At 39.8% G+C, this 26,616-nt stretch overlaps 1 protein-coding gene across 1 annotated transcript in view; it reads right to left on the bottom strand.

Annotated features, from left to right (window-relative positions):
- Positions 1–26,616, bottom strand: part of tmem245 (transmembrane protein 245) — a 118,838-nt gene that overhangs the window by 66,309 nt on the left and 25,913 nt on the right. The window contains exons 3-6 of the mRNA XM_059972482.1: positions 23,216–23,311; positions 20,557–20,670; positions 11,650–11,871; positions 4,227–4,396 (exon numbers count right to left, since the gene is read on the bottom strand). Coding sequence (XP_059828465.1) covers positions 4,227–4,396; positions 11,650–11,871; positions 20,557–20,670; positions 23,216–23,311 — 602 coding nt within the window. The remainder of the gene's footprint in view (positions 1–4,226; positions 4,397–11,649; positions 11,872–20,556; positions 20,671–23,215; positions 23,312–26,616) is intronic.

Here is a 26,616-nt window from a genome sequence, read left to right as displayed (position 1 = left end):
AGATTTACTAGAGCTGTTGGGAGTGGTTTAAACTACTATGTCAGGGGATGAGTCAGCCGGGTTACAAGTAGATTTTGGGTGTAACATGAATGTAAGGAAGACAAGCCACTAATTGGGTTAAATGCAGACTGTGCTAAGAGTTGAATTGTACAACAGAGGCAAAATTCAAAACAGTGAAGAATGCAGGACTGAATGTGCTGTATTTAAATATGTATAGCATTTGGAACAAAGTTGACGAACTCGTGGCACAATTAGAGATTGGCTGGTATGACATTGTGGGCACCACTGAGTTGTGGTGGAAAGAAGGCCATAGTTGGGAGCTTAACATCAAAGGATATACTTTGTATTGAAATGACAGGCAGGAAGGTATAGGTGGTGGTGCAGTTCTGTTGGTAAGAGATGGAATTACATCTTTAGAAAGGTGACACAGGGTCAGAGAATATTGAATCTTTGTGTGTGGAGTTAAGAAATGGCAAGGGTAAAAAAAACCATAATGGAATCATACATAGGCTTCCAAATAGTAGCCAAGATATGGGGTTGAGATTGCAAAAGGGAGCTGGAAAAGGCATGATACAATGCCCATTAAGGGTAATGATACAATTGTAATGAGTGACTTCAATATGCAAGGAGATTGGGAAATTCAGGTTGGTGTCAGATCGCAAGCAAGGGAATTTGTTGAATGCCTATGAGATGGTTTTTTAGAGCAGCTTGTGCTTGACCCTACTTTGGGAAAAGGTTATCTTAGATTGAAAATTGTGTAATAACCTAGATCTTATTAGGGAGCATAATGTAAAGGAACCCTTAGGAGGCAGTGATCATAATACGTTTGAATTCATAGTGCACTTTGAGAGGGAAAAGCACAACACTCATGTATTAACATTGCAATGGGAAAAAAAGGGGAATTACAGAGGTATGAGGGAGGAGCTTGCCCAAGTGGACTGAAGGAGGATACTGGTGGGGATGATCACAGAGCAGGTGTGGCTGAAGTTTCTGGGAATAGTTCACAAGGCGCAGGACAGATATGTCCCTCAAATGTCTGCAAAAAATCCAAGGAAAGAGCATATAAGGTAGCAAAACTGAGTAGGAATTCAGATGATTGGGAAACTTTAAAATCCAACAAAAGGCAACTAAAAAAGCTATAAGAAAGGAAAAGATGAAATATGAGGGTAGACTAGCCAATAATATAAAGCAGGATACAAAAAGATTTCAGTTATAATAAAGAGTAAAAGGGAGGTGAGAGTTGATACTGGACCTCTGGAATATGATGTTGGTGAGGTGGTAATAGGGGACAAAGGAATAGCAGATGAACATAATGGCTACTTTGCACCTGTCTTCACTGTGGAAGACACTAACAGTGTGGCAGAAGTCCATGAGTGTCAGGGAGCAAGAGTGAATGCCATTGCTTTTACAAAGGAAAAAGTGATATGCAAATTCAAGGCTCTTAAGGTGCGTAAATTACCTGAGCCAGATGGACTACATCCCAGAGTCCTGACAGAGGTTGCTGAAGAGAAAATGGATGCAATGGACATGATCTTTCAAGAATCACTTGACTCTGGCATGGTCCCGAAGGACTGGAAGATTGCAAATATCACTCCATGCTTTAAGAAGGGAAGAAGGCAAAAGAAAGGAAATTATAGACTATTTAGGCTAGCCTCAGTGATTGTGAAAGTGCTGCAGTCTATTATTAAGGATGAGGTTTCAAAGTATTTGGAGACTAATGATAAAATAAATCAAAGTCAGCATGGTTCTTGTAAAGGGAAATCTTGCTTGACAAATCTGTTAGAGTTCTTTGAGGGAGTAACAAGAAGGATGGACATAGGAGAGAAAGTGGATGTCACTTACTTGGATTTTCACAAGGCGTTTGATAAAGTGCCACACATGAGGCTGCTTAACAAGATAAAATCCTGTGGTGTTATAAGGAAGATACTGGCATGGATAGCGGAATGGCTATCAGGCAAAGGAGCAATGAGTGGGAATAAAAGGGGCCTTTTCTGGTTGGCTGCCTATGACTAGTGGTGTTCCTCAGGGGTCAGTATTGGGACTGCTGCTTTTCACATTGTCAATGATTTAGATAATGGAATTGAGGGCTTTGTGGCAAAGTTTGCAGATGATATAAAGATATACGGAGGGGTAGGTAGTGCTGATGAAGCACAGTGATTGTAGTACAACTTAGACAAATTAGAAAAATAGACAAAAATGTGGCAAATGGAATATAGCATTGGGAAATATATGATAATACATGTTTGTGAAAGGAACAATAGTACAGACCATTATCTACATGGGAGAAGATTCAAAAATCAGAGGTGCAGAGGAACGTAGGAGTCATCGTGCAGGACTGCCAGAAGCTTAATTTATAGGTTGGGTCTGTGGTAAAGAAGGCAAATGCAATGTTGGTATTTATTCCAAGGGGAACAGAACATAAAAGCAAGGAGATAATACTGAGCCTTTATAAGACACTAGTCAGGCTGCTCTTGGAGTATTGTCAACAATTTTGGGCCCCATATCTCAGAAAGGATATGTTGTCATCAGAGTCAAGAGAAGGGTCACAAGGATGATTCGGGAATGAAGGGGTTAACATATGAGGAGCACTTGGCAGCTTTGAGCCTGTACTCACTGGAATTTAGAAGAATGCAGGGGGATCTCATCAAAATTTACTGAATGTTAAAAGGACTAGATAGGGTAGATGTGGAGAGGATGTTTCCAATGGTGGGGGTATCAAGAACTAAAGGGCAGAGCCTCAAAATTGAGGGGCAACTCTAGAACAGAGGTAAGGAGAGATATTTTTTGGCCAGAGATCAGTAAATCTGTGAAATGCTCTGCCACAGACTGCAGTGGAGGCCAAGTCCGTGTGTATATTTAAGGCGGATCGGTCAGGGCATCGAAGGATATGGCGAGAAGGCAGATGTATGGAGTTGAGTGAGATCTGGAATCAGCCATGATGGAATGATGGAGCAGACTCAATGGGCTGAAATGGCCTAATTCTGCTCCTATGACTCATGGTTATGGGGAGAAGACAGGAGAATGGGGTTGAGAGGGAAAATAAATCAGTGATTATTGAATGGCAAAGCTGATTTATGGGTCAAATAGCCTAATTTGAAATATATATTCATAAGCAAAATAAATGCAATACACAGCTTGAGACAAGTGACTGAGAATAGGGATGAGTGGGTGGTGCATTACAATAAAGGTATCCACATTCTGGTAACAGTACAGAAAACAGCAACTAAGGAAACACTCAGTTTAAGGCACATAAGTACTGTGCAGAGATTAAAGACCAAAAGTTTGTTCACCTTACAACAAAGGAGGCTATAAGGTGAAGCTAGAAAATTTGCCATGATGAAGTAAACCTGAAACTGAGGGAGTGAGCACAAGTTTAAAAAATAAAAAGTCTAGTTTCCATATAATTATTTTTATCAAGTGATGATGGCAATCAGTATGTAAGTATCAAAGTGATGGATTGCTCTTCAAGATAATCAAAAAACTGTAACTTTTGGGATGAATCAAGGTGAAAGCATAATGTTTTGTATTTGTTTCTTTTGGATATTTAGGTTAATATTAAACAGAAAATACAGAAAGATCCAACATACAGACATGTACTAAACTTAGAATACACACATGCAACAATGTTATGTGAATGGTTAAATTGTCTTATCTACAAATTCGAAGTGCCTCCTATTAGAGATTTTGAATAAGTTGGAAAGAGAAATCGGTGGCAACTATTTAAGTTGTTAAAATTATTATTTCATTGAATATGTTAAGGTACTTTGGCTGGAACAATATGAACAATCCTAAATGCTTCAATGCATTAGACTCATTTTATAAGGCATAAGAAAGTAGATCTAAGAATTAACCTCAAAATTAATTGTGATGTTAATTTTTTTCCGGGTAAAATTTAACAGCTAAGCATCAATTTCTTCAACAGATAATAAAGATAAAAATGGGAAGCAAATGCTTAACTAAAGCTAGATCTGAAATGCACATACATAATTTAATTATTGTTTTTCTGGAGATCATTTATTTTTAAAATAATCTAATTTTGAACTATTTAATCATGATTAACATTGCCTGCAGGTAGTCTAGGTTATCAGGAACTTATTTCTTGTGCTTCAATTAGTGGTTTCATCAAGAGCAGTAACAGAAGCAGCCTCCCTATTACTGGTCAGCCAGGCAAAGAAGGAGACAATCTAAAATAGTCTTGTTAGAATAATATGTTCAGTAAACTGTACCTTACTGTCAGCTTTTATAACAATTCTTCCAAGTCCTCGTATGGGTCCTGGAGCTAGAGCATCTTGTCTGTCTTTAACAAAGGCCGATAGAATCTTCCAATAATTACTAATGTGTCTCTCTGCAAAGTTTATTAATCCAAAACGTAGGACCAATTTCTTAAGTCCCCAAACTGTCATCAAAACAAATTAAGAATACTTCATAAACATATTGCAACACATTGAATAGGAAAATATCCAACAATGGCAGCTTTTATAATGCTTAACTAGACCTCTATTTCCATCATATTACAGGTGGATTCTCGTTAATTGGGCCATCGATTAATTGAGCAGCCGTTTATTTGGGTCAACTCTAAAAGAACAAAATCTATGTTGCTAAGATAGCTGGGATTCCCTTTGTTTATTTGGGCCACTATGCTGCCTAATTGGGGCAGAAGACTGTTGCCGAACGGTTTCTAACTAGTGTAATTTGTGTGACCGTTAGGCACTACACCATGCTTATGGCAAAGAGTTTTTAAGTAGTGTCAGTTGCGTATGTTTGTGTTCAAATAACAGTGATTTTTGTCACTGATAGTTGGTGAGAATTAGCAGTAAGACAATTCAGAACTGTTTTGCTCACTGTGGTTTCAGGCATTCGGGCTTAGAAGCACTAGAAACGGCCATTAGACATAAGGAGTAAATAGTTCTTAAACAACATCAGCTGCATGTGTTAGTGTTATTTCCTCCACTTGGGCTGTTGGATACTGATGGATAAAGCAGTGATTTTTTGATTATTTGTTTTTTATTTTGACTTTATGCAGGAAGGCAATGAAGGAAGTCCATTATCTGCACTAAGTGTCTGTGCTGATTTTGTTCTTTTACAATCAAAAGAACACTGTATTGATGAATTCTTCCATTGATAACTATTAGAACTCATACACAGTTTTATAATACTGTAGTAATATCAGTTGTGTTCTAATTTGTTCTGTATTTCATTTAAAAGCATAATTTTTACTCAGTTAAACAACAGTTTGCCTTTTTCCTATTTCCAAAAAACTTTGGCTAATATAGGGTCAGCTGCTTAGCTGGACCAAAGTGTATGGGTTCCGATGTGTCCCAATTAACTGGAATCCACTGTTCATCTTAAAACACTTTCTATGGAACTTTAAAAATAGAAATATATCCAAGGATACTTCACAGATACATTTATCAAAATGGCAGGCACAAAAATGTCCAAATAATGAGAATACAAAGTTCTTAACAGCTGACCACAGTTTCTGAGCAAGCGGAAGAATGACCCTATAAAATGAGTTGAACACATGACTGTTTCAATCATAAATCCATGAGGGACTTGAGAGAGAAACCTTCAAGTGAGCTGATTTTTATAGTGGAAGAGTGATGGATGGTTACAACAAAAACATAGAACTACTGACCCTATAGATGACAAGAAGTTGATAGATTAACAGATAGGTTATGACTAGATAGAGAAGGTTAATGTGTTCTGAAAATAGAAGTAGGCTGTATTCACATTGAAATGCATCTATGACTTAATAGCAACCAGAAATCAATTTGGCTAAATCTGAAACAGCAGTTCAGGACCAGGATAAAGTAATTATGGACTTTTTACTACATAAATACAAAACATCTAGGACTGTATGTTAAATAAACCATTTGAGCAGAAGCACTGATAGAATCAAGACAGCTGAAGTAGATCTAAATGTTATCAGCATTCATATATTCATCTGACTTGAAGTCAGAAATGATATTGACAAGACATGGTATGTTGATGAGACACAGGAATACAAACATACTTAGCAGACTCAAGAGTAATGAGTCCAAAACCAATAAAAGATAAACATCCTAAAATACAGATTGCTAAGACTTAAAAAAAATGAGGGAAATCATGTTTAGCTGGTAGAGAGGCATAGGAAGAGAATGGTGCAGTTAGTTAGATTAAAGGATGCAGACACGAGAAACAGAATGCTTGGCAATTAAAATTTACAGAGAATGTCTTTTGATAGGGCTTTTTTAACGCCGGTAAATATTGAGATTTGGCAGGAGGGATTCTAATATGTGCAGATGAACACAGATATAGATGTGATAATTTATTCAAGAATGTAAACAGGAAGGGGAGACCAAAAATGAAATGAAAATAAAAAATGATGGAAACATTGCAAAAGAACAACTGACTGAAATTGTCATCCTCTCTGCAAAGATGCCAAATGACCTACTTTCACCATTTCCCGCTTTTATTTCAGATTTCTATTTTGACTTAAAGACCTTCTTAATATCTCTACACAAGTTGTGACTTTGTTCAAATACATATCCTGGATTTGGCTGACATTGAAGATCACACCCTTATCCAGTAGCTAATTACAATCTGCAATGAGATTCTGGCATGATTTCTTTTAAAATCAAGGGTAGGCCATTAGTTCACAAATATAGAAGTAGGAATTTTCCTGCTATAAAAAATGTGGTGTGCAAACCGAGTTTGTGATGGGGTCCAGAATTGACCCTATGAACTGTGCTGCTATTAAGGGGGGGGGGGGGGGGGAGAGGCATCCGGCGCAGATGTGAAAGAGAGAGAGAGAGACAAGGTTTAATGTTATGGTTCCTCGGCTGATTGTTTCTCCAAGGACACTTTGCCTGCTTGTTAAGATTCCTGCAGAGACAGCTGGGATGAGCCGGTTGATGGACAGCTGGTGTCCAGCATGTGGAGATAAAAAGCAGGTCTGCTGAGACATAGGCGGACACACCATGGGACACTGAACGACCTTGGTGCACCCACGTGAAGGTGGGGTTTTTGGAGGATCAATTTGGGGAAATCAGTGGCTTGCAGTGAGTAAAGGTGCGACCGGTGGGGAACTGCTTGTGTGTCCACCCTTGCCTGGGTGACAGGCCCACCTCTGAAGAATGGTCGTAAGTGGTATGGTCATAGTCGGTGACCACAACAGGAAGACAACGGGAAGATCGACGGCAACGGCATCACCTCTGTCTCTCTCTCCAACAACTGCCTCAAACTGAACTGAACTCTGCATCATATCGTAAGACTGTATCCATTTACCCCTGGCTCTGAAAGAGCGTGGTTTTGGTTCCTATTTCCACACTTCTGTATATATCATTGCTAACCTGTTTCATATACTTGCATTTTATAGTACTGTACTGCTTAGTTTACTAACAAACACTATTAGTTTATGGTAGTACCAGACTCCAAGGTGTTTTCCATTTCTGCTGGTTCTTAACCTGGTCACAAACAAGAACAAGAGAATAAAAAAGGCCACAACAACTTCTATCGTCCAATTTACTTCCTTTTTTAAAGATTGTAACAATGTTGGCTTTTCTCAAGAATGCTTGAATTTTCTCTTTATACCAGATTCTGTGCCAGTTATTTTTCTCAGATTTGATGATGAGTCTCATTTCAAGGAAACTGACAATGGGGTGGGTCAGATGGTTAGCAAGAGGTTCTCTTTCAGAGCATTGAGGGATGGTTTTTGTACTGATACATGGCATAGTGCTCTAAGTATCCTTCCATCCAGCTATGCTTTCCTTAAGGAAAGTTAGCTCATCTTTGGTTTGAAGTGTTTCCTCAGAAAAGAAACTTTGACTGCAACTTGGAAAGGGGACACACCATGTTTATTAGCAATAACCTCAATCTTCTTGGATCTATTGCACTTTTACTTATTTGCAATGACTGTGATGGTCTTCTGAATAGCTTCACACCAAATAAATTAAGGTCCAAAGACTTCTTCATAATCAGTGGACCATACTGTTGTCTGTAATATGCTGCAGCAGATGGGCCAGTTTTTCATTCCAACTAAGATTAAACAAGGTCATATCACTTCTTCAATCATGTTTTTCATCTTCAGACCAGACATGTTTGCCCTCTTCAGAATATCCATGACACATGCACAATGATAACGGCTTTCAATCCATTCAATATCGTTTTTGCACAGGTTAGCAAAGCCTCAAATTTTCTCTCAACATCAAACAAAACAAAGTCCTCAACAAGGCTGCCTCAGGCCAACCTCAAATCACTGCTGAGAGTTCCTGAGACTTTGGAGAGCATTAGACATGAAGGATTGTAAAGGCAGAGTGATGTATATAACTGTATGGACATTAGCAAAGCATTTGTCAAGGTCCCCATGGTAGGCTAGTCTTGAAGGTTAAATCACACAGGGGTCCAAGAGAGCTAGCAAATTTGATATACAATTGGCCTGATGGTAGGAAACAGATGGTGATAGTGGAAGGCCGATTTCCATACCAGAGGCTTATGATTAATGGTGTACCACAGGGATCAGTACTAAGCCCATTGTTATTTGTCATTTATACAAACTATTTGGATGGGAATGGACAACAATGGTTAGTAAGTTTGCTCGTGACACAAGAATAGGTGACATCATAGACAGCAAAGTAATTAATCAAAAATTACAGGGTAAATCTTGATCAGCTATGTAAAGTGGGCCAAGTAATGGTAAATGACAGTCAATTCAAATAAATGTGAGGGTTGCATTTTAGGAAGTCAAATCAGGGTAGAACTTTTACAATGAACAATCGAGCCTTACAGAATGTTCTAGAACAGAGGGACCTATGAATACAATTACACAGCTCCTTGAAAATGGCATCACAGGGTTGCGAAGGCAGTGTTTGGCACGCTGACCTTCAGTTAGGGCACTGTGTATACTGAGAGTGAATGCCTGCAGGCTTTTCCCTCTTAGGTTGGGTGAGTCTAGAACTAGAGGTCATAGGTTTGTAGTAAAAGGTGAAATATTTAAGGGTAATCTGGAGTGGAGGGAACTCCTTCACTCTGAGGGTGGAGTGAGTTGGAAGTGAGCTGCCAGTGGAAGTAGTAGATGAATGTTCAATTGTAACATTGACGAGAAATTTGGAGATGTACATAGATGTGAAAGGTATCGACAGCTATGGTTCAAGTGAAGGTAGATGGAACAGGGTAGAAGAACAGGCCGGCAGACTAGATGGGGGGACGTGCCTGTTTCTGTGCTGTAGTGCTCTATGACTCCATCGGAGTTGATTTACATTGCAGCTGTACAAGATGTTGGTAAGATTGTACCTCCAGTATTGTGTACTTTGTTGGCTATCTTGATATAGAAAATACATAATTAAGCAGGAAAGATTGCAAAGAGATTTATGAGAATGTTGCCAGAACTCAAGGGCCTGAGTTTATAGGGAAGGTTGGGTAGGTTATGACTGTATTCCCTGGATCTTGAGGATGAGGGGTGATCTTTTTAAGAGTATAAAATCATGAGGAACACAGAAAAGGTAAATGCAAACAGTTCCCCCCCCCCCCCCCGAGAAAGATAATCAAAAACTAGATGGCACAGGTTTATGGCAAGAGGAAAAAGATATAAAAGAGACTTGAGTAGCAACTCTTCACTTAGTGGATCTGTGTGTACATGGTACAAGCTACTAGAGGATGTAGTTGAGGCAGGCATAGTAACAACACTGAGAAGACACGTGGACAGATACAGGGATAGGAAAAGTTTAGAGGGATATGGGCCAAACAGTCAAATGAGATTAGCTTAGATTGACAACTTGCTCTATTATTCTTTGACTCCATTTCTGTTACCTCACGAGCTACCCATCTCAGAGCCAAAATTCATCCTGACATTTGTCACAGGATCCTTCAGCACAGAGTAGTTACTTAAAGGAAATGCTGCAGCACATTTTCATCAATCATGATCTACACAGTGACACCAAGATCCGGAAGTATAACGCAGTCATCATTTCTACATTCCTCGAAGGTCGTGAAACCTGGCCAATCTACGGCAGCGTGTATGGAAGAGATTAAACAGTCAATGTTTTGAACTGAAGGGGGAAGAAGCCAGAATAAGAAGTTGAGGCGCCGGGAGGGGAAAAAGTACAAGCTGGCAAATGATGTGAAACCAGGTGAGGTGGGTGGAGGATGGGGATGAAGTGAGAAACTGGAAGGTAATAGGTGGAAAAGATAAAGGACTAAAGAACAAAATCAAAAAATCAAAAAGAGACTATAGAAAATCCTTTACTTTAAATAGTAAAGCCAGCATTCCTGTTGCAACCAATGTCACCAGCAGTGAGACAATGATCTCACTGTAGTCATTCCCCTGAACGAAACATTCTGTGCACATACCAGATTCTTTTTTCCGAACAAGTCCTTGATTCTCAGCCTAACTATGGCTAGGAGATTTATGCAAGCACAAAACAGAAAGGAAAAATATGCTGAAAATATATCTAAAGAAAACAGAAACAGATATTATATTGTAAATCTGTAGTACCAATCCTTGAATATAGTCAAACACTGATAAGAGTGAGCTGGTAATGTCCACAAGAACAAAGGGAAAAGTTTCTGTTTGGAATAGTGCTGACCAAGTTGGATGGAGTAATGCACTTAAAAAGTCTGGTGATGTGAAAGAAGGGCAATTTGACAAGAGTCAGAGAGATCAAGCTACAATGTCCATTAGCACAGGGACCAGTAGCATAGTGGAAGCAAGAAATGGGTCTTATCGACCACATTTAATCAGAGAAACCATCTAGGAAAAGTAGGAAAAACATGGACTCAAAGCTAAGGTGAAATGAATCCTGCAACAAATGTGACATTAAAAATGTGAGGAGCAAGGGTTATGAAAAAGTAGTATTTGAATGAGTGCTAATGACCTTGATGTAAAACAGGATCTGGAGTATTTCACACTTGTTGCCTGAAAACACTGCTGGAGGGGTTAGGGCAATTTAAGATACTGGTTATGGAAAGAACCATCTTTTTCAGCTCTGGAATTTTGCCATTCTGTGCATAGTAGTAAGTACAGTTGAGTGCTCGATTTTCTGGGATCCCAACATATACTGTTTTCTCCCCTGAAGTGTTGCCACAGTTTCCTTCTAAAAGCTAAGATTTTTATAGCGTGGAAACTAGCTCTTTGGTCCAGTATGCCCATGCCAAGCAAATAGCCATCAAACCTATGGCCATTTGTCTCTGTTTGGCCCATATCCCTCAAAACATTTCCCATCCATACACAGTACTGTCCAAATGTATTTTAAGTTTTGTCACTGTACCTGCCTTAACCTCTTCCTCTAACAGCTTGTTTCAGATACACATCACCCTAATGTGCAGAAATTGCCTTTTAAATCATTCCCCTCTCACAAAGCTGGAGCTACACCTAACATATACCTTACAAACAAGATCTAGAAAACATTTGGGGATCATCTATCACAAATGCTTTATGTACTAAAAATCTCAAGGTGGTGAAAAAGGGATCTGGGGCTGAAATGTAAAGTTAACATAAGACATTAACTTCATAGAACAGTTGATAGCTGCACAAGGAACAGTCATAGGGGCCATTATTAAACGGTACATTCATTTTTGGCATATGGACTAATGACTAATAAGGATTATTTTCATTCTGGTGTTTTTAACTAACAAAACAACATCAACCAGTTGTTTGAGAGTCAAATATATTACCAGCTACTGGAACAGGAAGCAGCTCCAATATCCAAAGATTCAGCCAGATCTGCACTATAGCAATAGCCCAAACAAGCATCACAAAGTAGATCGCACTTGTTTTCTTCTTTTTGGCAAATGACACAATTCCAGGCCTTGGTACTCTGATTGGAGTAAACAAGGTTGAGGAGGCAGAGGAGGTGGCAGATGACGAAGAACTGAAGTCTCTAGATTCAGCAGACCCTAGTGAGAGAAAAAAATACATTACTGTTTGATTAAATCAGCAACAGGAACACTGCAAGAACTAACAAAATTAAATGGCCAAGCTATAACTATTAAGTACGATCCAGAGCAAAGCAGTAACTAAATCAAGAAAACTGCCAAATTTTGACTAAAAACCAAAATGAAACAGATTGATTTTCTGCAGGGAAAAAAGTCTGTCCATTTATTTATTGATTGATTGAGATACAGCGTGGAATAGGCCCTTTGAGCCGCACCTCCCAGCAATCTTTAATTTAACCCTACCCTAATCACGGAACAATTTACAATGACCAATTAACACACTAACCTTTGGACTGTGTGAGGAAACAGGGGCACCCGGAGTAAACTCACACATTCTACAGCAAGGACTTACGGATTCCTTACTTTGGACTCTTTCAATATCAACTAAACTACTCATTCTCAGACTATCTTATTGCTCCTTCCAAAAACAAAATTTGATTATGACTCTAAAGAGCAAATGCAAGGAAATCTGCAGATGCTGGAAATTCAAATAACATACACAAAATGCTGGTGGAACACAGCAGGCCAGGCAGCATCTATAAGGAGAAGCACTGTCGATGTTTTGGGCCGAGACCCTGGGACGAAGGGTCTCGGCCCAAAATGTCGACAGTGCTTCTCTTTATAGATGCTGCCTGGCCTGCGGTTCCACCAGCATTTTGTGTGTGTTGTTTATGACTCAATTATTTAGTTCTCCTTAATAGTATTAATGGCAACTAACAATGTTTAAAGTGATTCTATTCTTACCCTAGTTTTAACATGTGTCCTTTGGCACAACTTTGTCAGCAAGCAAACAATTTGTCATTTGCCTCAATGAACATTTCCAAATTCGTAAAAAAAAAAAGAGCCAGAAGTCATGCTCTGTACTGGAACCAACAACAAGGATTCACATTTGTTTCACATTCAGGTCAAAATTTTAGGAGTTAGGAAGTTTGAAAGCAGATACATACTTCTGGTGACATACACAAGTGAACAGAGAAGCAGGAATACATGAGAAGTCAATGCTTGTTTCAGAAACAATGCAAATAGGTGGACTTGGATTCTTGATGCACTGGAACTCGTACAATTTGAACAGCTTAAAAAGACCAAAACTAATTATTGCCTGGAGAATTGGTGTTTTGGTTGTGTATATAACTAGAAGATGCAGCAGACTGAAGAAGGCAAGAGAAGATACAAATTACTGTGAGCAAAGGCAAAGAGTGGTTGTCGACGGATCATGTTCTGCATGGAGGTCAGTCACCAGTGGAGTGCCTCAGGGATCTGTTCTGGGACCCTTACTCTTCGTGATTTTTATAAATGACCTGGATGAATAAGTGGAGGGATGGGTTAGTAAGTTTGCTGATAACACAAAGGTTGCAGGTGTTGTGGATAGCGTGCAGGGCTTTCAGGTTACAGTGGGACATTGGGCAAAACTGGGCTGAGAAGTTGCAGATGGAGTTCAACCCAGGTAAGTGTGAAGTGGTTCATTTTGGTAGGTCAAATATGATGGCAGAATATATTATTAATGGTAAGGCTCTTGGCAGTGTGGAGGATCAGAGGGATCTTGGGAGTCCAAGTCCATAGGATGCTCAAAGCAGCTGTGCCGGTTGATGCTGTGGTTAAGAAGGCGTATGGTGTATTGGCCTTCATCAATTGTGGAATTGAATTTAGGGACTGAGAGTAGTTATGTTGTAGCCATTTCGGACCCTGGTCAGACCCCACTTGGAGTACTGTGCTCAGTTCTGGTCGCCTCACTACAGGAAGGATGTGGATGCTATAGAAAGGGTGCAGAGGAGATTTACAAGGGTGTTGCCTGGATTGGGGAGCATGCCTTATGAGAATAGGTTGAGTGAACTCGGCATTTTCTCCTTGGAGAGACAGAGGACGAGAGGTGACCTGATAGAGGTGCATAAGATGATGGACAGGCATTGATCATGTGGATAGCCAGAGACTTTTTCCCAGGGCTGAAATGGTTGCCACAAGAGGACACAGGTTTAAGGTGCTGGGGAGTAGGTACAGAGGAGATGTCAGGGGTAAGTTTTTTGAGTGGTGAGTGCATGGAATGGGCTGCCAGCAATGGTGGTGGAGGCAGATACAATAGGGTCTTTTAAGAGAATTTTGGATAGGTACATGGAGCTTAGAAAAATAGAGGGCTATAGGTAAACCTAGTAACTTCTAAGGTAGGGAGATGTTCAGCATAACTTTATGGGCCGAAGGGCCTGTATTGTGCTGTAGGTTTTCTATGTTTCTATTTGGGGGGGGCACACATAATTAGAATAAAGAAAGTTCTAAAGTAAAAAGGATCAGGCAGTAGGTAAATTTGTTGTGGACTATCTTGAGTATTGAGTGCAAAAGCATAGATCCCAATTACGAGATAGCTGCAAACTGAACTAAAATTGAGTAGCAGTAAGCGAGATAGGGTATTCAAGGAGATCCATGGTTACAACATTTTCAGAGGAAGTAGAACAAAATTAAAGGGATGATAGACTTGGAAGCTTTTAAGTATAAAATTTATTTGGTTAGACTTAAACAATACAGGAACTACAACAACGCTGATTGAACAGTACATTATAGTGATAATGGAAGACCTCAATTACACTGGACAGCAATTTTTTTTTGAAAAGTATTAAACACTGAGCATCTATAGCACATTACAGGCACGTTAAAGTTGTGCTGACCATGTAACCTACTCTAAGAAGCTGCCTCGAATTTCCCTACCACACAGCCCTCTATTTTCCTAAGCTCCATGTACCTATCTAAGTCTAAGACCCGATTGCATCTGCCAAAATTTGGCTTTTAATTTTCAAAAACAAGAAAAAAAAATGCTGACTCCCTTTCTTCTTCCAATATTTATTGAAGTTCAGAGCTGCTATAATTTTCTCTCATTAGGCCTAACTAGCTAATGTTCACATGAATCCAAATGGAAAGCTGTCACCAGATTAACTCAGAAGCACATGAAAGCTGAACAGATTCTTATCACAAAGTCAAAAGCATAAATGCCCACACAAGCAAAGGGTTTCCACATACTGCGGTCTCAAATGTTATTTATTCAAAATATCCCTAGTAATCAATCTGTGCATCAATTGTTTCATAAAAGTTGACAATAAAGCAGTTTGTAATAAGTAGTGAAATAAAAACTCAGAACCAATCAATAAATTTTAAAAATAATTTACAGTAACCATGCAAACATAAATATTCAAATGAGGAGAAACTTTAATACTAGTTTGCTGAAAACGAATACATTTTGACTGGATTTTATTTAAAGTTAAATTCATTATTTTAATGTTACAACCACCAGTTGAAATTTTCCTTAGCCTTTGTGGTTTTTGAAGCTAAACGAAAAAATTGCAGACTACTTGTATCATCACGTAGGAATTTGGAGAAACTAAAAATGAACTTTTATTGAATACAATGCAATTAATTGCATAATGGTGGGGACACTTTGCAATAGTTCAACTAAGCTAAAAATATTTTGTTGATGATTTTCATTTGTACACAGTGTCAAAGGCTGCTCAGTTAAGCGTCCAACAATGATCAATCAGTGTTGATGAATTTTAGTTGCCCTGATACCGTTTCTCCTTGAGCATAATGACCTGGTGAAACATTTCATCACACTCATCACTGACAGCACTAAGATTTGCAGGGAAGAAATCTAAATGGGAATGCAGAAAATGAATCTTTAGTGACATGCTGCACTTCATAGTCTTCATTTGCTTGAAGCATATTGTCAACCAGTTGCATGTAATTTGGTACTCTGTAGTTGCCAACAAAATTTTCAACAACATTCTTGAACACCTTTCTCCAGCCCCTCTGGAAGCTGTTCAAACTGCTTGATGTTGATGGCAAAAAAAATGACTTCCTTAATCTTGGCATCAGTTATTCTGGGAAATCTCTCTCTCAAATAATGAAATCCTTTATGAGCATATCTGCCTGGTGACAGCAGATTCCATCCTTGCAGTCTTGAACACAGTAATTCTGCTTTCACCTTTGACAAACCCAAATCTCTAACCAAGTCAATTAACTCAGATTGACTTATCAGAATGAGGCTCACTCAACATAAATGTTCAAAATTGGTATCAGTATCATTTTCCATTCCTGGCTCGTGAATCATGACATCTTTGTCGGCCTCTTCTAGACTCCATGTCTCTGGTGGCTTTGGTACTGGAAGACTATTGTCATGCGGCACAGGTCTTATAGCTGAAGGAAGACTGGCGAATTCAATGGCTTTCTTGTTTTTAGCAGAGAAACCAGACACACCGTTCAGACAGATGCAGCAGTCTGTCACACGATCCTTCTGCTCTCACCACATCATCAAGACAGTGAACGAGATTGATTTCCCAGTACTTCAGAGCCAAGCTCTACGATCGACAGTGCATGTTGTACAATAGATGTGGGGAGCCCAGGCTTTGTCTTGGTCACGGTTGTTGCAACATTGGCGAGACATTTTGCTATCACAAATTGTCCTGAAAACACATACCTTATTATAATGAGTACACACAATATGGTATGTGTGTAGAGCAGGAGCATCAATGTGATCACAAACTGATATACATGTAAACACAATGCATAAAACAGTGTGAGCATGATGATTTTACAGCCTTTCTAAAACTGGTCCTGCCACGCACCATGCCCTGCCTAAGCATGTTTGAACAACAGAGAAAGCTTTCAGCTCACATTGTGGGCAACATTTTAGCAGACTCAAATTATGAACTGAAATAACAAATACAGGCGATTATAAAAAGGTAAGTAATAAGGAAATTTCATAGTAATTCTCATGATCAGCAGCCCACACTCCACAAGATATACCCAAAAGTATGTAGGAAGCAAAATCTTTGTTGTCCAGTGTTACTTTATGATTGATGGGGAAAAGTAAATATGTATGGGATAATTAACAGATAAATTCTTGAATTTTGTAAGACTTAAATGAATTTCCAACCCAATGATGTTATTCTCCTGATGAGATGGAAGGTATTAGAATCTGGAGTAACCAACAATGTACTGGAGGAACTCTGGATCATGCAGTATGTGTGTCAACATTTTCTTTCCTCCCACAGATGCTGTATGACCTGCTGAGTTTTCCAATGGTTAACATAAGTAGAGAAACTATGGAGTGAATTGGCAAAGCGGAACTATAAAGTCAATGGCATACTTCTTTCTCCTAAATACTTCACAATTTCTTAGCAGGAGTGTATTTTTAAGGATTTTAATGATAACAAGCTTGATAAAATAAACTACTGTAGTGGATTCCACCACATGAATCAAACTTGTTTGGTCAAGAAATATTTCGTAAAACACTATTTTTACATTTACCATCTCGTAGAACACCATGCATTCAAGTCCACGAAACCTTAATTGGTATCCCTCAAAACACTAAGATCAATCTGGAGCCTTTTGGTCATATCTTTATTTTATGCTATTCCCGTTAGTGAATAATTGTCTATTTGATGAAAAGTGGCCACACAAATTCACGACAAATTTGGGAGCAGCACTGTATCAGTGAGGTTATAATCTGATACATGGATTTTTAGCAAGATCTATTCTTTTATGTGTTGGGGCTATAAACCTCTAATTTTTCTTGCTATTGGCACTTGGCCAGTGGTGATGGATAACTGGACTTCATGGAGGCTGAATGAGGGTGGCAGAACAACATGCATGACTGGGAAATGACTGGGTGAAAAATAAGCTCCAAAATTAGCCTACATAGCATTCTTACTCTCTGCAGATTATATTAAATTCTTTCAAAACAGTATAAAAGGCTGAGGATAGGGCCAGGCATTGATTGTAGTCTATAAAGCTGGAGTCACCTCTAGTTCTAGACTGTCTCATAGGAGGAAGCATCTCTCCATATCCATTCTGCCAAGACCCCTTATTATCTTTTATGTTTCAATTAAGGAGATTCCTGTTGTTTTAGGGGGAAGCAAGACGAGCCTGTGAAACCTTTCATTGCATAATGCACCCATAATTATTATTCTTATGACAGAGCTTCAGCTGTAAGATCAAGCACAGAATTATACTGTCAACATTGGGATGTTTTTACTCTGATAAACAATGTATTTATCAACTCAGAGATTTCCTTTCAAAACAACTTTCATTTATAAAGTAATTAAATCAACCGTTGTGGATGTATATGGGCTTATTTGAACATAGTTGCTGCTATCAGAATCAAGTTTAATGCCATAGGCATAGGTCATGAAATTTGTTGTTCTGCAGCAGCAGTACTGTGCAATACAGAATAATAAAAAAACTATGCAATACACTAAGAAATACACATAAAAAATTAAGTAGTACAAAAAGAGAGCAAAAAAATGTGTTCATGAGTTCATTGTTCATTCAGAAATCTGATGGCAGTGGGAAAGAAACTGTTCCTGAAACATTGAGTGTGTGCCTTCAGGCTCCTGTAATTCAAGGTTCAAAGTAAAATTTATTATTAGAATACATGCATGTCACCACATACAACCCTGAGATTCTTCTTCTGCAGGCATACTTAGCAAATCTAGTAACTGTAAACAGGACCAATGGACAACAAACCATGCAAATGCAGATATAAATAAATAGCAATAAATAACAGGCATGAAATAACAAGATAGAAGTCCTTAAAGTGAGACCATTGGTTGTGAGAACACTAGTAGTAGAATGAGTAGTTATCCCATTTGTTCAGGACTCTGATTATTCAGGGGTAGTACCCCTGCTACTACCCCTGTTCTTGAACCTTTGGGGTGTGAGTCCTGAGGCACTTGTACCTTCTACCTGATAGGAGCAGCGAAAAAAGAGCGTGGCCTGGGTGGTGAGGATCATTGTTGATGGATGCTCCTTTTCTTCGATGATGTTTCATGTAGATATGCTTAATGGTTGGCAGGATTTTACCTGTGATGTACTGGGCTGAATCCACTACCTTATATAGGATTTCCCACTCAAAGGAATTGGCATTCCCATACCAGGCCGTAATGCAGCCAGTCAGCACACTTTCCACCACATATCTATAGAAGTTTGTCAAGGTTTCTGATGAGATGTCAAATCTCCGCATATTCCTGAGGAAGTAGAGTTGCTGTCATGCTTTCTTTGCTATTATATTTTTATGATGGGTCCAGGGCAGGTCTTCTGAAATAGTGACACCTAGGTATTTAAAGGTATTGATCCTCTCCTGAAGTCTACAATCAGTTCCTTGGTCTTATTGACATTGAGTGAGAGGTGGTTGTTATTACATCACTCAGCCAAGTTTTCAATCTTTCTCCTGTATGCTGATTCATCTTCACCTTTGATATAGCCACCACAGTGGTGTCATCAGCGAACTTGTATATGGTGTTGGAGCGGTACTTTGCCCCCTGCTCTACTCACTTTATATCTATGACTATGTGGCTAAGGACACATTCCTGTGGAACAATAGGCAGTCTACCTCCTCCTTGATGGTATCAATGAGAAGATGAAATGTCCTGGGTGATAGGGTTCCTTAATGATGGATGCTGCCTTTTTGAGGCATCACCTTTTGAAGGTGTCCTCAATTATGGATCAGTCCATGATGCAGCTGACTGAGTTTACAACTTCCTGCAGCTTTTTCCAGTTCTCTGCAGTGACCTCTCCAAACTAGAGGCTACGAATCCTGAAGCCAGTAACTCATCTCCTAACTCCCCAGACCCTATCCATAGTTACAAGGCTCAAGTTGGGACTGTGATAGAATATTCTTTCACTTGCCTTAATAAGGCAGCTTCAAAAACACTCAAGAAACACAACCCCATATGGGATAGGAATCTCATCCACTACCAACTCACAGTGACAGTAGTTGTTGGTACACTACAGGATGAACAGTAACAACATAACAAGACTCCTTGGGCATCACCTTCCAAACACAGCTAGAACAATGACAATAAAAATCAGTGAATACCACCACCTGGAATTTGCTCCCCAGGCCACTCTCTATCCTGATTTGGAAATATATAGTTGTTTTTTCAGTGTTGATGGGTCAAAATCCTGGCACTCTCTCCCCACTGCATGGTGGGTAAACCCACATGTCAAGAACTCCAATGGTTCATGAAGGCAGCTCAACACCACCTTCTCAAAGACAATTAGGGTTGGGCAATTAAATACTGTTATAGTATATATTAATTTATTTCAAATATTTGAAAATTGAAAAACTGTTAATGTAGAAAATCCAACATAAATACAGAAAATATTGCTAACACTAAATAGGTCAGGCAACATCTGCGAAAGATTGATGACTTTTTGTCAGATATTTACTTCAAATATATACTGAGAGTTGTTCAAATTTCTGCACATACTTGTAAAAACACATACAGTGTATCAGTATCCCCATATGATCTATCTGGGTTACAGGAATGAGAGTACAAATGGAATCAGTGCTAGAAGACGTCATTACAGCAATATAGTATATCCGGGAGTTGCATTATTAACAATACTACTGAGGTTGGAGCCTGGTTGAAGGTTCAGTCAGCACTTCTCCAACTATGAAAATTTTAAGTGACCTCTTCGTTTGATGGAGATATGTATTCACAAGTGAAGCCCTGGACAGAGTGCTAAAATGATCAAATACTCTGCAGGGTAGAACTGTAGTGTACCAGTATATAATTAATATATTTTAGCAACTGTGCAATTTAGTTATTAACATACTTCAAATTTTCTTTCCTCAATTCATATAGGCAGAATACAATTAATCACCTGATAATTCTTTTGCTGGATTTTCCTCTTGGTGACTTGAGAATCCTATCATTGATGCTGCCATATTGACAGTGCTGAAAACCATTTGAATCATATGACCTAGCAGCTCCAAACCTGCAGATAAAAAAAAAAGAAACAAATCAGAAGACAACTAGCAGCCGGAACATAACACAACACTGAAAACAGAACTAAGCATTTTCTACAAATAAAATAAAATTAATAACTGTAGCCAACAACTACAGACTTACAGGCACTGACAATATAAAATTCAAGCCCTTTTATGTCTTTGCCCTAACTTTTCCAAAAACTGAATGAGACTTATAAACATATTCCAATTCCTCTCACAAACATCAGAAAGAAACCTTATTAAGCAGGAAGAACGTACATCTAAAAGAACTTGCTTTTCCCATCTTGATGGTCTGGATTGTTCTGCCACAGGGTTATCAGCTATAATTGCCCCTCATATTCTCTGCTTCCCAGGACCTAACACAGCTGAATCTAGAAAAGTCGATATTTGGGTTGGATGATCCTGGAATCAACCAGGAGCTCTGAACAGCTGGAGTGGGCATAGTAATAGTGAAAGCAAGCCCTAAACATTAAATTCTTCTGGAAGACCGACAGCTTGTAACAGTATGCCCTAGCTTTTCTGTTGTCAAATTATAGAACACTTGCCTTTGACATATAGAAATATATAAAATTTAAAAAATTATAAAGTTAAACATTTAAATAATTGAACATCAAAAACAAAATCAACTAAAAGCAATTAAGAAAGCTTAAATGATTTAAAACCCAGAGTACATTTTTTTTTAAACTCTGCTTACTTTATCCTTATGTTTTTGTAGCTCTACAGCTTCTACGCAAACGCTGTATATGCAAACGACTTCATCAGGTCCAGAGTGGTACAGATTCCACATCTTAAGTTTTGGGGAATCTTAGCAAGGTAATGCTTCACCTGGGTTCCAGTGGAATACACTTCATCAATCTAATCACAAATACCAAATTTGAAGGCTGGAATTTTGTAATCAGCAGCAGAAAGAGGATGCTCACCATCCATTGTGCTTACTTAACCTCCAACGATAGTGGCAAAATATGGGAGCTAAAGGTATTTCATGTGTTTTACTGATTGCTTCTTCTGAAGCCTTACACTTATAAAATTACAAATCTGATTTGATGCTTAAAGGCAAAAAATGTTATTACTAAAATTTCAAAATATGACATGCTTTTTAAAAGCTAACAAATTTAAAGTGAAACTGATAATTATTGCTAACAGATCAGTAAAACATGCCACTCAAAAGCTGGAGTGAGAAATTGCCTGATGAATAATGACAATAGTTAAAAGGGAGGTGCATAATGATATAGTAAGGGTTCAGGGTCAAATGGAAGATCATGCTTGTTCTGTTTGTTGCTTGGATTTCCAGCATCTGTAGATTTTTCTTTTTTTGTGGTTTGATTACTACTCTGTGAAGTCTCTTCAAGGAATGCCTACCCTGAAGGTTTAAATCTTTGCTTTGACGGGAATTCAGTGAAACTCTCACTGCTCCCCCACTGTGATCCCTGCTGCTCTCTGACACTTTGACCATGTGCTTATCCAGCCATGTATCCTTTCTGGGAACACGTCTTTGCCACCAGCTTATACCACATGGTTTCCAGATTCTTCTTCAAGCTTTTCAATTTTGAACCTCTGAGGATCCCAGGTACTCACATTCAATTGACTGCTCCATCAGAACAAGCAGGATCTCCCTGTGGTCACCCATTTTAACTCCACTTCCCATTCCCACATGTCCATGCATGGCCTCCTCCACTGCCGTGATGAGGCCACACTTAGTTTGGAGTAACAACACCTTGTATTCCGTTTGGATGGCCTTCAACCTGATGGCATGAACATCGATTTCTCAAACTTCTGATAATGCCCCCCCTACCATTTCCCATCCCATTTTCCCTCTCTCACTTTATCTCCTTGCCTGCTCATCACCTCCCTCTGGTACTCCTCCCCTCTTCTTCTTTCTTCCATGGCCTTCTGTCTCTTTCACCAATCAACTTCCTAGCTCTTTACTTCATCCCTCCTCCTCCAGCCTTCACTTGGTGTTTCTCTCTCCCCTCCCCCCACCTTATAAATCCACTGCTCTGCTTTTTTTCACTCCAGTCCCGCCAAAGGGTTTTGGCCCAAAACATTGATTGTACTTTTTTCCACAGATGCTGCCTGGTCTGCTGAGTTCCTCCAGCATTTTGTGTGTGCTGCTTGGATTTCCAGCACCTGCAGATTTTCTCTGGTTTGTAGTTAGTGACCCAGATGTGTTGTCTACCATAAGTAAAAATGCCCAGACGGTAAATGAACAATACATGCTTCATCATTAGCAAAGATATGGAACAACAACTATTTGCTGGAAAAAACTCAGTGGGTTAAGCATCATCTATGAGATGAAGGGAACTGCTGACATTTTGGGTCAAAACTCTGCACAAAGAACTCATTGAGTCTTTCCAGCAGATTGCTTATTGCTTTAGATTCCTGCATCTGCAGTCTCTTGTATCTCCAAAATTATAAAAGAAACCATTATGTTTACTCACAAAACAGGGTGAGTATTGCTTAATAATTTAATGAAACATGTCAATAAATATGTTTACATATAAATTTAAGTCACTTTGCGCAGTATCAACTCACCAGTGCCATCCCCTGTCCCTTCCTGAAATGCTCCCATTACCAGCAGAATGACTATCACCAGAAAAACTGGAATTTGCCAAGCTCCAGCAATTGATGCTGTAAGGAAAATGAATTATTAATCTACAAACTTGAACATTCATTATAGACTTAGGATACTGAGGAAATTAGAGATAGAAACATAGAAAACCTACAGCACAATACAGGCCCTTCTGCCCACAATGCTGTGCCGAACATGTACTTGCTTTAGAAATTACCTAGGGCGACTCACAGCCAGCTCTACTTTTCTAAGCGCCATGTACCTATCCTAGAGTCTCTTAAAAGACCCTATTGTATCTGGTCCACTACCATCGCCGGCATTCCATTGAGCAGCCCATTCCACGCACTCACCACTCTCTGCGTAAAAAACTTACCCCTGACATGTCCTCTGTACCTACTTCCAAGCACCTTAAAACTGTGCCCTTCCGTGTTAGCCATTTCAGCCCTGGGAAACAGCCTTTGACTATCCACATGATCAACGTCTCTCATCATCTTACACACCTCTATCCGGTCACTTCTCATCCTCTGTCACTCCAAGGAGAAAAGGCCAAGTTCACCCAACCTATTCTCATAAGGCATGCCCCCCAATCCAGGCAACATCCTTATAAATCTCGTCTCTACCCTTTCTATGGCTTCCACATCCTTCCTGTAGTGAGGCGACCAGAAATGAGCACAGTACTCCAAGTGGGGTCTGACCAGTGTCCTGTATAGCTGTAACATTACCTCTCGGCTCTTGAACTCAATGAAATAGTTTCCTTAAATTCCCATATTCTATTGTAATTTCCCACTGATATTAGTTTTCACAGTGGACCTTACTAAGAGTTTCTTTGTAGAAGTCCTATAAGAAAGACGGATTTCGCTATCATCCATGTAAAGCCTGGATTGGAAGTGAAACAAGATAACAAATTTAATTAAAATTGAGATCACAATACTTGTAAATAGAATTAGGCCATTCTCTGAAAAACATGTTGAGAGGCCTATGTCCTTATCTATTGAAATTATTCAAATACAAAAATAAGTTTGTTATATTTACAAAATAACACTGCAGTTGAGGTTTCAACAGTTCAGCTGAAATGTGAAACCACAGAGGAATGATCAATGTTGCTGGTATGGGGAGCCTGAAAAATATAAAAAATGACATTTCAACATCCAGAAATTGTCAAAGATCATTTTAAAAAGATACAGAATCCCTTCCAGTATAATCCACAACAGTTAATGATAAACATGAAGTTATTCTGAGTATTCAGATTTGATCTAGACTAAAGAATGCTGCGATAAGGAGGAATCAGTGTGTCTTTGCATATGAAGCACAGAAAATTAAATGTACAGATATAGCATGCTAACAGAAAGGCAAATGGAATGGAAAATAGAGCTTTTGGTCACATTTTGATTATATTGTGCTATAGATTTCCCAAAACCAGACTGCATTAAAAAAGCTAATTCTCTTTACATATATTATCCTAAAGTACTTCAGGATTTTAGTTAACATTTTTGAGGTACTTTTGGAATTTACCAGTGAAGAAAAAATGCATCACTGTTACATCTTTCCTGACGTGGTTTGTTTATCTCTATTACCATATCTCACTACTTCCAAGTTCACAGCTGTTGGTGATTACTTATTATCTCATTGTTAACCAATTAGTTTTCATCATCAGGGTGTCCATTTTATATCTTTGTACATTTCATTTAGTAGTTAAAAGCACTCATTAGAAGTCAAAGGAATTTCAATCAATATTTGAATCTGCCTTTTACACAGGCTCCTTGCATACTGTAACGCATTGGTGAATAATAAAATCTCCTTCAACTACAGCTACTTTGGGACTGGAGTTACCCATCAGTCTAGCTTGAAAAAACAGGCAAAACTCTTGAGGGCAGAATAATTACCATGTGCAATATCCTGCGAGAAACAGTAACAGACCATCAATTCTGTTTTGTTTTTTCATTCCCAATTAAGGATTACTTACATTCTTGATGAGTTAGAATGGGACTGCAGGAGTCTCTACTTAAAAATATTGTGGTGAGCATTTGGTCCATAATGACAGACGAGGAAGCTCTTTCACTCAACAACAGTTTCATTGTGATAAACACAAAACAGATGGGGCATCATGACACGGAGAGTGAACCCAACCAGTCTCACACCAACGGGGGAGGTGACCATCACACACTCCGGTTCCAGTTAGGGTGACCCACAAATACACAAGCAAATAACTGTATAAGCCAAGCTAACAATAAATGAACTGGAAATTCCCACCATAATCTGACAAAAGCATTTTAACACAAGCTCAGTAAACAGGGCTGGTCATTGGAAATGCAGGGCAGATTGTCGACCACACCCCCCCACCCAAGGGGTCAGCCATCCCCGGCAACCCCAGAGTCCATAGCAAGATCCACAAGTTCCAGTGGGCGTCGACACTGCTGCTTGTTTGTGTGAGGCAGAGCCCGGGCCCGGAGTGTCAGTTCCTTCCTTCAGCCTCGCTGGGCCAAGGACCGAAATAGTGCCAGCCGTTCTGGTGCAGCACGACTGCCTTCCACCGCTCAGGTAACTGCACTCGATATATCACATCAGAGATGTGGTCCAGCACCTTTCCAGGCCCCTTCCAGTGGCTTCCAAGCCTGGGGGATAGTCCCTTCTTCCAGGAGGGGCAGTAGACACTTAAGGGGGCCCCCACCATGTACTGCTGCATTGGTACCCCGAACTGGCAGCCCAGCCCCTTCTGGGCCTTGCAGGCATCACAGCCATGCATGAGCAACTCCACATCCTGCCTGTATCCAGGCCAATAGAAGCGTCCACGCAGCCTGCCCACGTCTTTGCAACTCTGAGATGGCCGGCCCCCACCAGCCCATGCACCGAACCACAGCACCATGGTGCGGAGCCCCCGAGGGTCCACCACCTGAAAGAGTCTGTCACCATCGGACAACCGCCACTGCTGGAACAGCAACCCGTCATGGACCTCCAGTGTTCCCCACTGCGAGTACCCTTGGTCTCTGGGTCCAGGGCAGACACCTCTGCCCACTCCAGCCCTTGCCCCACAGTAGCCATTCCCTTACCCGGGCCAGCACAGAATCACTCACCTGATCGCTGCGCAGCTGCTGGTCCATGGTGAGGAGGTGGTCGCTGGCTGTCAGCAGAAGTGCCTCACTGACGCTGTTGCGCTGGGCCGCTGCGGGGGTGCCGCACTGCCGTGAGCCACTGTGAAACCGGTGGTGGTTGTTGCTCCTGCTGGGACTGCTTCCTGGAGCTGCCCTGCCAGAGAGCGACGGCTTCAGCACCAAGGTAGGGTGTTGCCCCCAACACATCCACGCGGAACCCCCAGCGGGACAGCAGGTCCAGGTCAAGGATATAGGACTATGGGCTGTCGGCCAGA

This window comes from Hypanus sabinus, chromosome 6 (assembly GCF_030144855.1).
Source record: "Hypanus sabinus isolate sHypSab1 chromosome 6, sHypSab1.hap1, whole genome shotgun sequence".
In the NCBI taxonomy this organism is placed as follows: domain Eukaryota; kingdom Metazoa; phylum Chordata; class Chondrichthyes; order Myliobatiformes; family Dasyatidae; genus Hypanus; species Hypanus sabinus.
Note: the sequence above shows the minus strand (reverse complement) of the source record. Positions and strands in the feature narration are given on the sequence as shown.